A 13,409-nucleotide genomic window follows, 5' to 3' on the forward strand; every position below is an offset into this window, starting at 1 on the left:
ATTACTTTATTCTATAATTTCATATTTTAAAATGTTGCATATAAAATTTCTTTATTCTACTTTTTACTTTTAATATATGTATATATTTCATTGTAAATGCGAAAATTGCGCGATAGTAATGTCTTCAAAAGTTTTAAAAAATTTCGCATGTGATAGCGAGCATAAATATTTATAACACGCATAAATATTTTCTAAGTTTTAGTATTATTAGAATAACTCGAAAAGAAAACTAGTTTTGCACGAATCAATAGGCACAGATGTAGGTAAAATTGATAATCGATCGCGTTCCAGTTGCGCCATTCATTCGTATACGCAACCAAGTGGTACTTGTACGAAACCAAAATCCAGCGACATTGGAATGCGAGGTGGAAGGCTTTCCCGAGCCGGTGGTATATTGGGAACGCAGTGATGGTCGCCGCCTGAAAATGTCGGATAAGTACAGAACGGAGGTTTACGATAGGCGTGATAATTACAAGGTAACCCGTTGAATTCGTATTCGTGGACTTTCGTCAAATTCGCGCACGTTATATCGCTTTTTACGCGATTTTCTTTTTTATTTCATTAAATAATTTGTATTTTATCGTATATATAAATATCGATAATAAATCGTTCCTGTTCGTCTGCTATATGTTAACAACAAATGAGGTGACTTACAATACGTGAAACTATTTTGAAAAGCTGAAGATGAAGCTGAGAATCGCGAGGGTGACTACGTCGGATCATGGGACTTATCACTGCGTGGCAAAAAACGATTTTGACACTGTCAAGGGATCCTTTATAGTAGACGGTTTGTCTTTTACCTTGTATTACCTTGTATTTCTCCTTGCATTAATAATAGAATTCTAAAGAGCCATTACGGAATTACTAATTAATTACAACATGAAGGATATAGAAGGAAGCCTCCGAGTTTGTGAGGATGTGCACTGTTATTCTACATTATCTTATAGCATAATATTTCCAGGCAAAAAATATAATACACTATTATTTGCATTTCCAATTCAACATTCAAAATGAAACAAGAAAGATAGATATAAAATATTAATAAATAATATACAAATAAAAATATTAACAAAATGTTACAAATTCTGAAAAGCACATTCTATATCCATTGTATAATTTGAAGATTTTCTTGAGATTGGAAATTTAAGGATTAATTCTGTAACTCTTAATGACAATCGTTGCGCAGATATTATGTAGAGTAAAAAAGCGCAATAACATCAATGACTGTAGTTAAGAGTTATAGAATCGGCTTCTTTATTTTTTTCAACATAATTTTTTTAAGATTGATCCTAACGCCTATCTCTAGAAAATAATTCTGTTAATCAAATTTTCTAATTAATGATAATAAATAATGCTAGACGACATAAAAGACGTCGAGAAGTACAAATCAGGAAAGGAGGAGCACATAACATATGGTCATCCTATGCCCATGAGCGTTGATCAGGAGCAAGAATTGTGCATCCCTACGCAAGAAACCTGCACGTGCCCAAAGTGCACATACACAGATATAATAGACCATCTGCATGTTCAACCATTGAACGATATTAATATTATGCGACCACCGCCGCGGTCAACCGGTACGTTTAATCAATTCTAACTAATGTATTCCAACGGCGTTCTTGCGCAAGGTAGATCAATTAATTCTAGAGGTGCAAAGCTTTGGTGTAAACGCATACGTAATGTACATTTCCCAATATAACATAGGTTTAATATGTATTTTTTTTTTCATTATATATATATACATTATATATATAATACATATATACAATACATATACAATGTATATGTACATATTTAGCAAAACGCTGCAAAATGATATTTGTCGAAAATTCTTGTTAATCGATACAATAAACAAAAACAAAATAAGAAAATAATAATGTAAAACAAAAAGGGTATCTTATCGATAATTCTTTACAAATTTATTAGTAACATATTTTTATCTTTATGAAATAAATAGAAATTAAGAAAAAATATTGTTCTCGAATGAAGCGCTGCCATCCAATCACTTAAGTCACTCTTTATCTCTTGTTTTTCCTGAACGAATATGAGATTTCTAAAACGTAAGCGTTCTATTTATGTTTTTGTTGTCTCATCCGAAAACGATTGCTATTCACTCACTGTTGCTAACTGAGTATTAGTTGGTATTAAGCTTGTCTCTTTTAAGTTTCAAATAGATGGAACTAAAAGGCAATATAATTTTCGTATAAATTACATATATTTTTCGTAGATTTAAAGAACACACGTTTTTGTTTTTTGCAGCAGTTAAAAAAATTTTATATATTTTTTAATTATCTGATGAGTGTATTTATCTCTTTTCTTTAATGAGATAATATAATATGTTGCTGCGTTCGTATTGACGCTCACATTATTTGTAAGAATGTGTCTTTAGTTAATATTTGATTAACAACAAGGATAAAATGAAGCTTAAGCATGAACGCCAAAGCAAATATAATTATATGTTTGATTTAGATAGACTAGTGAAGAAAATAAGAGTAAATGCTATTTTTCTTTCGCTTAAATGTCCTTATTATAATTAATCTGAAAATTTGATAAGTAGTGTTATTTTTAGTTATTATATTAATGCCTGAAGGGTTTTTCACGTAGAACAATTTGCTGAATAATTTTGCTAAAGTATCTAAAAAATTTAGCTAAATACAGATTTAAAAATAAATTTATTGAACCGTGAAAATAATTATGCAGAAAATTCAAATATGATGATCAGTACTGCAAAATAGTTTTCAGTTTGAGCAGTTTTAGATATATATTTAGATAATTTTTAAGATATTTTAGCATTATTCTTTTTACACTTAAAAAGTAATCATTATTTCACTTTTTTTGACTTGATGATCTGGATAGTCGCGCTGGAAAAAAATATTTAATATTTAAGATATAAATTTTATAAATTTTACGTGACTGATTGAAATTTATTTTTGATTTAATTTTTAATTTATCTACCTTCGTACGAGCGTGTACATATGGCAGGTTAAGTATACAGCGGAGAACTTCCCCTCCCCCCGTGAATTAATGACTAAAGGATCGTAATATCGTGGAAGTTTACGTAATTAACGAACTGACGGCACTCTCGTCAAACACGAGTGCCCGTAATATCGTGGACTAAAAAACGATCTTTTTCCACGTGAACTCTCCCGACTTAAGGACGTAAAAGTTAATAAGCGATGTTGGTAAATTCGCAGAAGGTTTTATAGAGGCTATAGGAAAACCTGTGCTGAAAGGAAACATGGACGATCACTACGGAAGTTGGATGCACGATGCATCCAACGATATCATGCCTGACAGATTTTGGGTTACTCGCCACAACGATACATTCTACATCTATGAATACAAATCGAAGGAAGACTTCAAGAACAATACGGCGCTTAAGAAAAAATTACCCTATGCTTTCCAGGTTGGCAACTTAAGAATAACAAACAACGAGATGCCTTTAATTATACATGGAAGGAATGATTTTGCTGAAAAATTTAAAAATTTAGCTAGATTTCGATTTGAAAATAATTTTGAATTATTAAAATAATTAAGTAGGACGCTCAAGCTGATTACTAATGGAATGTTGAAACTTTTTGTAGCACTACTCATCGTACTCGAGAGTCCTACATTACTTTGATGATTCAAAATTATGTTTAGATCTGTATCTATATAAAGGACCTTTCTGATCAAAATTATTCGTAAATTTTTCAGTATTCGTAATTTTTCAGTATTCAAATGTTTACGTAAATTTTGTAAATTACGTAAATTTCTGACACTTTTAAAATTTTTGATTAATTTTAGAACTTTTCAGAAAATTTCTTGGACTTTTTATACAAATTAAAATCTTTTTGAGAAGAAAGCCTATAACTTTTTTATACTTTACATTTTCTTTCGTGTACGTGTTAAAATAAAGTCATTCCACTGGAATCCAATTTCCTATATAATCAGTGCGGGATTTCTTTTAGATATTTTAATAAATCATTCTTTTATTCACGAAAAAAATTTTACTGAAGAATCTAAAAAATTAGCTAGATTCTGATTTGAAAATAATTTTGTTGGACCATTAAAATAATCAAATAATACTCAAATTGATTGCTAGAATATAAAACTTTTTACATTACTTATCATGCTTGAGAGTTCTAGATAATTATTTTGATGATTCAATGAAATTATTTTCAGATCAGATTGTATTTAACTAAATACAATTTTAAATACATATTCAGCAAAATCGTGTAGTTACAAAATTTCCAGAGTTTTAAAAGTAACTATAAAACTACGATAAAATAAGGGTACATATTTTCGTTAGAAAATTTTAACGTCTAAACATGGAAAATGCCTGAAGCGAGAATTGAGCTTGCGGTTGACATTTTTTTTTAGGGTAACGGACATGTAGTTTACGATAAATCGTTTTTCTACAATCCCATTCATCGATCGACGGTCCTTCGATACGATCTCTACGCGCCCTCGGATCATCAGAGATGCAAGCCGGTCTCTTCCGAATGCGAAATGCAGCTTCCGTGCTTGGAGGTCGACGGCCAAAACTACCTTTACACGCGCAATTTTACCTACACGGATTTCAATGTAGATGAAAATGGTAAAATCTGCGGGACAGACAAATATTCAAGCTCTATATATAAAGTTGAATAATTGAATGATTGAAAATATTTATTTCCACATAAAACGGAACCATTGTAGCGTGACAATACAATATACGGCGTTTCTGCAGGTTTGTGGGTCATTTACCCATTATCCCCTAATTGTAGTGGTAAAAATACGGTGGTAGTGAAAATGGATCCCACTAAAATGATCATTCAATACGCGTGGAATATCAGTATCGATCACCGTCGTTTTGAAGAGATGTTTATTGCAGGAGGCGTGCTTTATGCTATACGCAGTGTCACCGACGATACTATGGAGATACGGTAACGCGAGTGACGAATTGCTCTTAAAACTACAATCGTATGCAGTACACATATCCCATAAAAATTCTTGGATATTTCGATTTTCAATGTTTTCTATTATATTTAATATCACTTTTAATCTTTATTTTCAACAAATAGATAACTGCTATAATATTTATAAATAACTGCTAATATACAATAGATAACATATATGTAAATGTACTCTTTTTACATCTATGTTATGAATTATATTCAATATTTGTTGTTTTATCGAACTTTTGAAATCTCACTCTTGAGATTATGCCTGTTTCTATTAATATAGATTAACTTTAATCTCAAATTGTTCTTCATTTTTTTTTAATTCTTACAACTAGAGAGAGAGAGAGAGAGAGAGAGAGAGAGAGAGAGAGAGAGAGAGAGAGAGAGGGAGGGTTAGTTGATTACACATTTATAGAAATGGGCATTCAAGATTGGAAATTGAATCATTCTTTTTCCGATTCAATTTTCATTCTTCAGAGTGAGATTCTACTCCAAAGAATTTAGAGTGTGGGATTGTGCCTTTATTACTTTCAAAATATCGTTCCTTTATTTTAACAATGACATATTTTTAAAAACGTGTTTTCAAGTTATTACACGAATGAGTTAGGTAAATATTATTCTAAGACTTTAGAAACAAGACCGTTTATATGAATAAATTAAACTATAATATGAGACAGCCAATTAAATATTACTCTATTATTAATTATTAAATATTATTCTATTATATAAAATATTATTCTACTAATCATTAAAACTGAATTAACTTCATAAAAAATTATTAAAATATTACTTAAAAGATAGTTTAGAAATATTTTAAATCCTTAAAACCACTCTTTAAAAAGGAATAAGATTTCGTGAAATGAAAACGATAAAAATTCGATTATGTTAAGATAATTCTTTATTCCTTTACGATATTATTTGATTAATTAATAATTTATGTCAAATGAAGAGAAATAATTTTCTTTGTTTTTTAGAAATTTAATTTTTTAAATTGTGTCACTTTTAAAATAAGGGGACGATACTCGAATAATTTCATGAAATATTTGTATTATTTACTTGTACTTGCTCCTTTTTGACCTAAAAATTATTATTTGTAACTTGACCGAATTTCTTAGATTCGCCTTCGATCTCTACAAAAATACGACGCTGGATGTAAACTTGTCGTTTACAAATCCGTATCACAAAACCACGGCAGTTAGTTATAATCACAAGACTAAGGTACGTGCTTTACTGAGATAGAATCTTCTACTATTTTGTTGTTTCGCGTTCGTGTAATCCATTTCATTTTAGGAGTTGTATACGTGGAATAAAGGCAACCGATTAGCTTATCCCGTGAAATGGCAGGAGGTTGAAAAGGAATCATCTTCACGATACACGCATGTACCTCGAAGAAACGTACGTAGGAGCATCACTAATCGCCGCGAGAACGTTAATTAAACAAGTTTGACGTGTAACGAGTTCTCTCCCTTCGAGCCTTCTCGCGAGCGTATTTATCTTGTAACACGTGCCAAAATAAAACAGTTTAAACGAGATTAGTCAGTGTAATTATTGCTTATTAACAAATTCAGAAATTATAATGATGCTAAGAACCATCAGATTTACATTTAAGTACATCATGGTCATGCAAAATAATACAGAATCATGTATAATCGTAACATAATTTTTAAAATTGTATTTTTAAGAGGATATGTAATAAGGACATAAAAATATATATAAGAGAAAATGCGTATAAGCTTTTTTTTTTAAAACAATTAGTTGTCATTTATCGATAGCCTTATAACACTATTTACATATATCATAATTTCATATATTCTTTTACTCAATTAATAACAGAAAATTTAAATTTTAAAAATAAAATCATTACAATTGCTAATTGAGAAGAGAACGGAGTCATGGCACTCAGTCGGACCGATTACCTTACAAGAATTCTAAAAAGTAATATATTACTTTTTATTTAATGTTTTATTTCAAAATTAAAATTTATCTAAAATGTTTTATGCACATATGAATAACTACAAAAAGATATATTTGATGAAAATTTTAAGTGATAATTCATATAAGAAATTATGACATTATAAGATTAGCATAAGTAATTGCATACTTAAATGCATGTATACCGTAATTTATGCAATAATCAGATTTTTCAAAACTTTCATACAACAAAAAATTAAACATAATTGTCTGTCTTTTTTATTTTCTGAAATTTTTTTTGGAACAGCTTGTTGATGATTGTTGACCTGATAAGCTACTGATAAACATTATTTTCTTATATCGGTAAATAAAAATTTAATACATTTAATAATTGTTTTAATAGTTTTTCTTCAAAGTTATGATCTTATTGTCTGATTCTGCAACAAGAAGAATTCAATTTGAAATTAACATATGAATAAATATTTTTGATTACCACCATCCTACTGTTTCCCACATTTCATTTATAATTAACAATGTTGAATAATTTAAATAATTTTGTTAACAAGGGGAGACTTCGGAGTAACCCTCATCAATTTCAATGAAATTTGGCAAGATTGTAGAATGTGTTCCCTTGAATAAAAATCACCTCTCATTTGAGCGTAGATCATTTACTGTTTCCGAAATATCTCAATATTAAAATTAGCAACAGTATTTCCAGATTAGAACGTTCATATTCGAGTACTTGTAGATATGATAATTACTTCCTTATTTTAATACAATATTCATAATAAACTTTATATACTACCGCTTGATATGAAATATTATAATTGATATGAAGTATTATAATATCTGCTCGATATGAAGGATTTATTTGCAGATCGATACGAAGTGTCGATATAAATTATCTTTGATATGAAGTGTTATTAAAAATGTTTCGAAAATAATTACAAAAATGTAAACCGAGCGGAATGTCAACGAAACATTGGAAAACGTTTCCACTACGCTACAAATAGTCGAGTATGAACTTTCTAATAAACTCTAAAAGAAATGTCGTTACCAACTTTAATATCTTGAAATATTGAAATATCTTGGAAACGGTAGACTACACTTAAATGGAGGGTGATTTTTATTCAGGAGACATACCCTGCCAAGTTTCATTGAAATCGGTGAGAGTCATCGATTTCTCCGGAACTTCCCTTTGTAAAATAAAGATAAAGAAGAATAAATTTATTAAAATATACATTAAATATTGCTGAATAAATTTTCCCTTAAATTTATTAAATTAGCATGCGACGTACTCGCAGAACCTAAACTAAACAATATCAATATGCAGACATTCACAGAAAACAAATAATTATTAGTGTTATAATTTTTCTCAACATATTAAAATATAAATGTAACATAAAATATAAATGCAATATAACACATGTTGTAATAATTATATTGTTGAATGAGAAAATATCATTGGCTGCGTTCAGCGCAACTTAACAGTTGAGTGACTGCTCGCTCTTATTAGTATTCTTTTAAAGCACCCAATCAGCATTTTAGATCTGGAAGAATACATCAATAGCAGCGAGCGCTCATTCAACTGTTGAATGCAACTGATGTTAATTATAATGTGAGAAACAACATTGATGTTATTGTTATTGTTATCGATAATAATGCTGATAATATCACTATTGTTGTTCTGCGAATATATTTACATTCACATTTATGTGAACAGATAAATAGAGATAAAACAGATAAGATACTTTGTTTATTAGTAATATATTTTTCTAATGCTTTTATTTATTACTGTATAGTGTATCAGGAAACACAATGATTTCGCGAATGTAAATTTTTGACATTGAAAAGGATCCAAACTAGGATCGAAACTTTGAAGTTTGTATGAGAGATTAAATAAAAGAAATACTTCACACCGAGAGTCAGTGGTTTACAAAGGCATTCAGTAAACAGATAATGATATCGTATTCTAACATTATTATCTTCCGTAAATACGTTACAAGACAACATTTCTCTTATTACTCAATAGTTGGATCACTTAACTAGATGTGATATATTATAGTTATATAAAAGAGGTCAATTGATTGCAACATCTGTGAATTAATACTTTGTGACTCATCTTCGACGATTGGACTCATCTTCATAGTTACAATATCAAACGTCTGTGTTCACAAGAAACAATCGCAACGAGACAAAACTGTTGATGCATTCCGTTCTCTTCTTGCGGATACGATCCTTTGGACTTCCGATCCTTTTGGTACACGATAGATGCGATAAGATTCCGAAACGCGACGATAAGACATAGGTATCCGATGTGATTAAAATAACAGGTTAATCATCACTCTCCTACTATTTTCATAGTAATATGGAAGGGGAGCATGGCGAACGTGCCCATGAAATTATTATATACAGCACGGTTATAAATATGACTGTAATAGGATTGACAGACAAATTCCGTCGACTATCACGTTCACTCGGTTACGGAGCTCGGCTCCGGCAGAACTATACGTACAGTCCTCATTGAGCAAGTTAGTCTAGTTTCATCTCTACAGAAAATCGGAAACGTGACTACATTGCTCGGTTATCGGTACCAGCTCGCGGTTCGGTTATGGGTACAACCATCAGTACTTTGAAGTAAGTCAATGGCAGTGATAAATAAGATTATATTTCAACACTTTCCCTATTATATAATATTTTATCACGTTTGATTGTCTTGCTGAGATTGTTATAACATTATATCGGGAACAGAAATCTCTATTCCGATAAGAATAGGTGTGCATTGAATCCATTTTACTATGTGGATAAATTCATTAACATATTATCTATATATAATGTGTGATGAATGACAAATCAAGATATCCAAATTTTAACATAAATTTCATAAAGTGAAAATCAATGTGAATTTATTCACATGAATTCTATATTACTATCTTTTCATTTTATCTTCCTGTTAAACATAAAATTTCATATTGAATTAATTTTGAGGAAAAATTATTTAATGAAATTACAGTTTTATTCATGTATAGATATCATAACAATGAATTTTTTGCTTGCATTGTAAAATACAGATTCAATAAGACACCACGAATTTGTTCTCATCGGTAATAATTTCGTCGAGTTTTCAAAAACCATGACCTTTATAAGAATTTAACAAAGTTATAAAGCCGTAATAATAAATCGGACTGCGAGATTTGTGATTTGAAATTCGCTATTCGTATGAGATTTACGAACAGTGTGTGGATTCATTAAATTTGTGATTCTTCTTTCTGATAAAATCAAAGAATGTGAACACTACGATTAATGGCCAAATGCAAGACCTTAATGATCAATTGTTCACATTACTAATTGGTTAATTTAAAAATTTTGTCCTTGGTGGTACACTGAAAAACTTTCAAGAGGAGTAGATGTGTGCAATCGGGATGTGTGCAATTAGTTAACTCTCCTAGTCGAACAATATTATTGCATAATATTTATATGTTCTTAACTTTTTAATTTTTTGAGCTATCATTGACATAATTTTTTTTATTATTAAATTATCATATTAAATAAGAATATAATTAAAATAGGTTTTTTAAGACTTAATTGACATAAATCAATACAATAATAATAGTAGAGTCAATACAGGATGTCCTGACAATCTGTATTGACTCTAATAGGCACTATTATTGTATTAAATAAGAAATTATGAATAAAATTTTATTAAAATTGTAAATTTTAATAAAATTATAAATGGGAATCATATAAAGATCTACACTATACGAATGACATGAAACCTCCGCGAATCTTATACAAAACGAATCACTACGAATTAAATTAAATTGCGCAATTTAAGTTTTATCATTTTAACGCAAGATTGCGATTACAAGTTTACTTAAAAAAGCATTTTTCGTAAATTTAAACCGATTTATACTCACAGCGCTTAAAATTTAAATTATATTTTATTCTTATTGTTTATAAAATGCTAAATAAGGATAAATATAATATAATGATGCTCACAAATATTGTTAGCGTAAATTAGCTACAACTTTAATAAGATATATGATTATTCGGGAGAAATTCGCAATCTACTTTGTAGCAGCAACCAATTTTTGAAAGTTTATAATCCTCATTATAACGATGCCTCTTAATATTAAATTGTGCAATCTTAATGTGACATTAAAAATAGTTTTTCCTCGATCATTCTTATGTCTGCTTTTCTACAATATTTCTTTGCAAGAATTGCTTATATAATAGAGACGCAAGAACAGTTGAACTTCCGTTTGCAGAATAAAATTCATAATTAATAGTAACATGTAAACTGCTTCGTAATGTTCAATTGCTCCGCGACTGTTTTTATCTTGCGCATCTATGTATGTTCGTGCTTTATCATGAAATTTGCTTGTGTTGGAAATATAATAAAAATAAATGCAGTTACGCCTTTGTGATTTGTGCAATCTGTTACATAATATAATGACAGCGATTTCTAACTTTCATTTTGCAACATCGTTAAATACACGTTACGTGATAAAAAAATTGCTCGCTTGTTGCCCGATCTGTATTTTTTTATCAAACGATCTTTAAATTATACTTGAAAAAATATGCAAGTCACTTTCGAAGAAATGCACACTGTTTACAAACTTAAATGTTCTATGCTGATATTTTCTTACATCAATAGAATGTTCAAAATAAAGTCTACATTCCTCGAGACAATCGTTTGACGTTTGTCATTATATTATAATAATAAAATAATAAATTACATAGAAAAATAATCTTTTAAGTTCAAATGATTGGATTTCTGTATTCTACAAAATAAAAACATCAGTGAAAAATGAATTCAATTCTACAAATTCCACTTATTTAATTCATCTCTACTGCAATTCTTCTTTGCTTTTATGAGTTATGTATAATAATTTTATCTTTTTTCGTTATGTAACTTTTGCTTATGTAACTTATGTAATTTTTGCTTCATAAAAAATTTTAGAATAATCATAGTTAATGCCTATTTCGTTTTGCTAAAATTACTCGAAGCTCGATATTTTCAGTTTATAATAATGGAATCGATGAACAACAAAGTCATAAGCGAAATCGACTCGATTATAATTCAGAACAGAAACGTCGAAACATCGAAACGTCGATATATTCTCTATGAGGCATGCAATATGCATCGGAAATATGAAAAATTTAATCACAAGAGTTTAACACAATAGCATATGTATGAAGGATTTTTCACATTAAATACAATCTTTCTTTAAAAAGTTAAAGTTTGAATTTCAATAAAAAAATTTTATGTATAATTATAACTTTTAGTTTTTATATTAATACATATTATTCTTTTTAGGCTTTTATGGATATTATCTTCAAAAATACTAGAAGTTTGCGGATTATTCATTGCTAATATTAATATTTCGTGAATCTTGCTATTCATTTCATCAAGGTGAGAAGCGCACTAAAACTCTCGATATATCAAAGTAGCACAATCCTTTCATCTGCCGGAATGCCTTTCAAAATAATTTTCCTGTTGACCGTTTTCGACGGCCATTTTCAACCTAGTGATTTGTAGACACTAAGCGCTTAGTATTATTGATATATGATAGTTAATCGAAAATGGAAGTTATCTCTGCATTAATTTGATCTAGAACTTTAAAGTGCACAGTACATTCACACATTAGTACATTCCTTGTCCTAATGAAGTGAATGGCAAAGTCACGAAATGAATAAAAACAGCGAAAATCGTTTGATATCCTTGAATATAATTATGTGTAATTATGTATAATTATATATAATTATGTATAATCATTTACATATACAAAATTATATGTATGAAACATTTTTATCGAGATTATAAGATATCACAGATTATTATAAAATAATCCGTGATATATATGTGTGTCAATGTTTCAATCTGTTTTTCCTGCCTTCGTGACAGCTTTCTAATATTATCGTCTCTTCTTTTATCTCGCTGTAGCGTATATAGTATCGGAAATAGTTATCAAAAACTGAAATTGGTACAATTTCAGTGAATTCATATTTTGAGATACATCATACGAAAAGTCATTTATATGTCTATACGTTTTTCCTGTATTTTCAATATCGAACATGTAAATGGAGTCAATATACAGGTATCAATTTTTTATCCAGTTTAATTATTTAACGCTCTTATCTGTGTATGCATCCAGTTTATACAAGAAAAAAATGGATTGTTGAGCAAATGTAACGAGAATATTTCATGTATTTTTGTAGTAAACTTGGAAATATCGAGAAATGAGTGTAAAACAAATAAAAAACAAGTACGCAATAATTTTTTTATTCTTAAGCTAAATAATAAAAACAAATGACTTGAAATGAAATTGTTTTTCAATCTTCGTAGAGCGAATTCTTCTTATTTTCTATCTTCGATCGAATTTATTGTTCTATGTATACAACAGACGGATTAAAGTAAATTGCATAACGTGGTGAAGTTAAAAATTTGTACTAAATGTTTCAATAATATAAAAATAAAAATGAAAATAATAATAATGATAATTTTGTGTGTGTGTGTGTGTGTGTGTGTGTGTGTGTGCGCGCGCGCGTGTGTGTGTGTGTGTGTGTGTG

General features: G+C 29.3%; 2 protein-coding genes across 6 annotated transcripts in view; both read left to right on the forward strand.

The window, feature by feature from the left end:
- The window catches only part of LOC108688834, a 16,573-nt gene extending 10,123 nt beyond the window's left edge, over positions 1–6,450 (forward strand). Inside the window, exons 15-22 of the mRNA XM_018195300.1 lie at positions 292–476; positions 679–787; positions 1,359–1,577; positions 3,195–3,406; positions 4,363–4,579; positions 4,712–4,907; positions 6,041–6,143; positions 6,216–6,450. Of these exons, the coding sequence (XP_018050789.1) occupies positions 292–476; positions 679–787; positions 1,359–1,577; positions 3,195–3,406; positions 4,363–4,579; positions 4,712–4,907; positions 6,041–6,143; positions 6,216–6,362 (1,388 nt within the window). The 3' untranslated portion in view covers positions 6,363–6,450. The remainder of the gene's footprint in view (positions 1–291; positions 477–678; positions 788–1,358; positions 1,578–3,194; positions 3,407–4,362; positions 4,580–4,711; positions 4,908–6,040; positions 6,144–6,215) is intronic.
- Positions 6,451–9,307: 2,857 nt separating this feature from the next.
- The window catches only part of LOC108688846 (xanthine dehydrogenase/oxidase-like), a 19,513-nt gene continuing 15,411 nt past the window's right edge, over positions 9,308–13,409 (forward strand). For all 5 annotated transcript variants that reach the window (XM_018195326.1, XM_018195328.1, XM_018195327.1 and 2 more), the window contains exon 1: positions 9,308–9,473. The gene's annotated coding sequence lies outside the window, so the exon portion shown is untranslated. The remainder of the gene's footprint in view (positions 9,474–13,409) is intronic.

This window comes from Atta colombica, unplaced genomic scaffold, assembly GCF_001594045.1.
Source record: "Atta colombica isolate Treedump-2 unplaced genomic scaffold, Acol1.0 scaffold242, whole genome shotgun sequence".
Classification (NCBI taxonomy): Eukaryota; Metazoa; Arthropoda; class Insecta; order Hymenoptera; family Formicidae; genus Atta; species Atta colombica.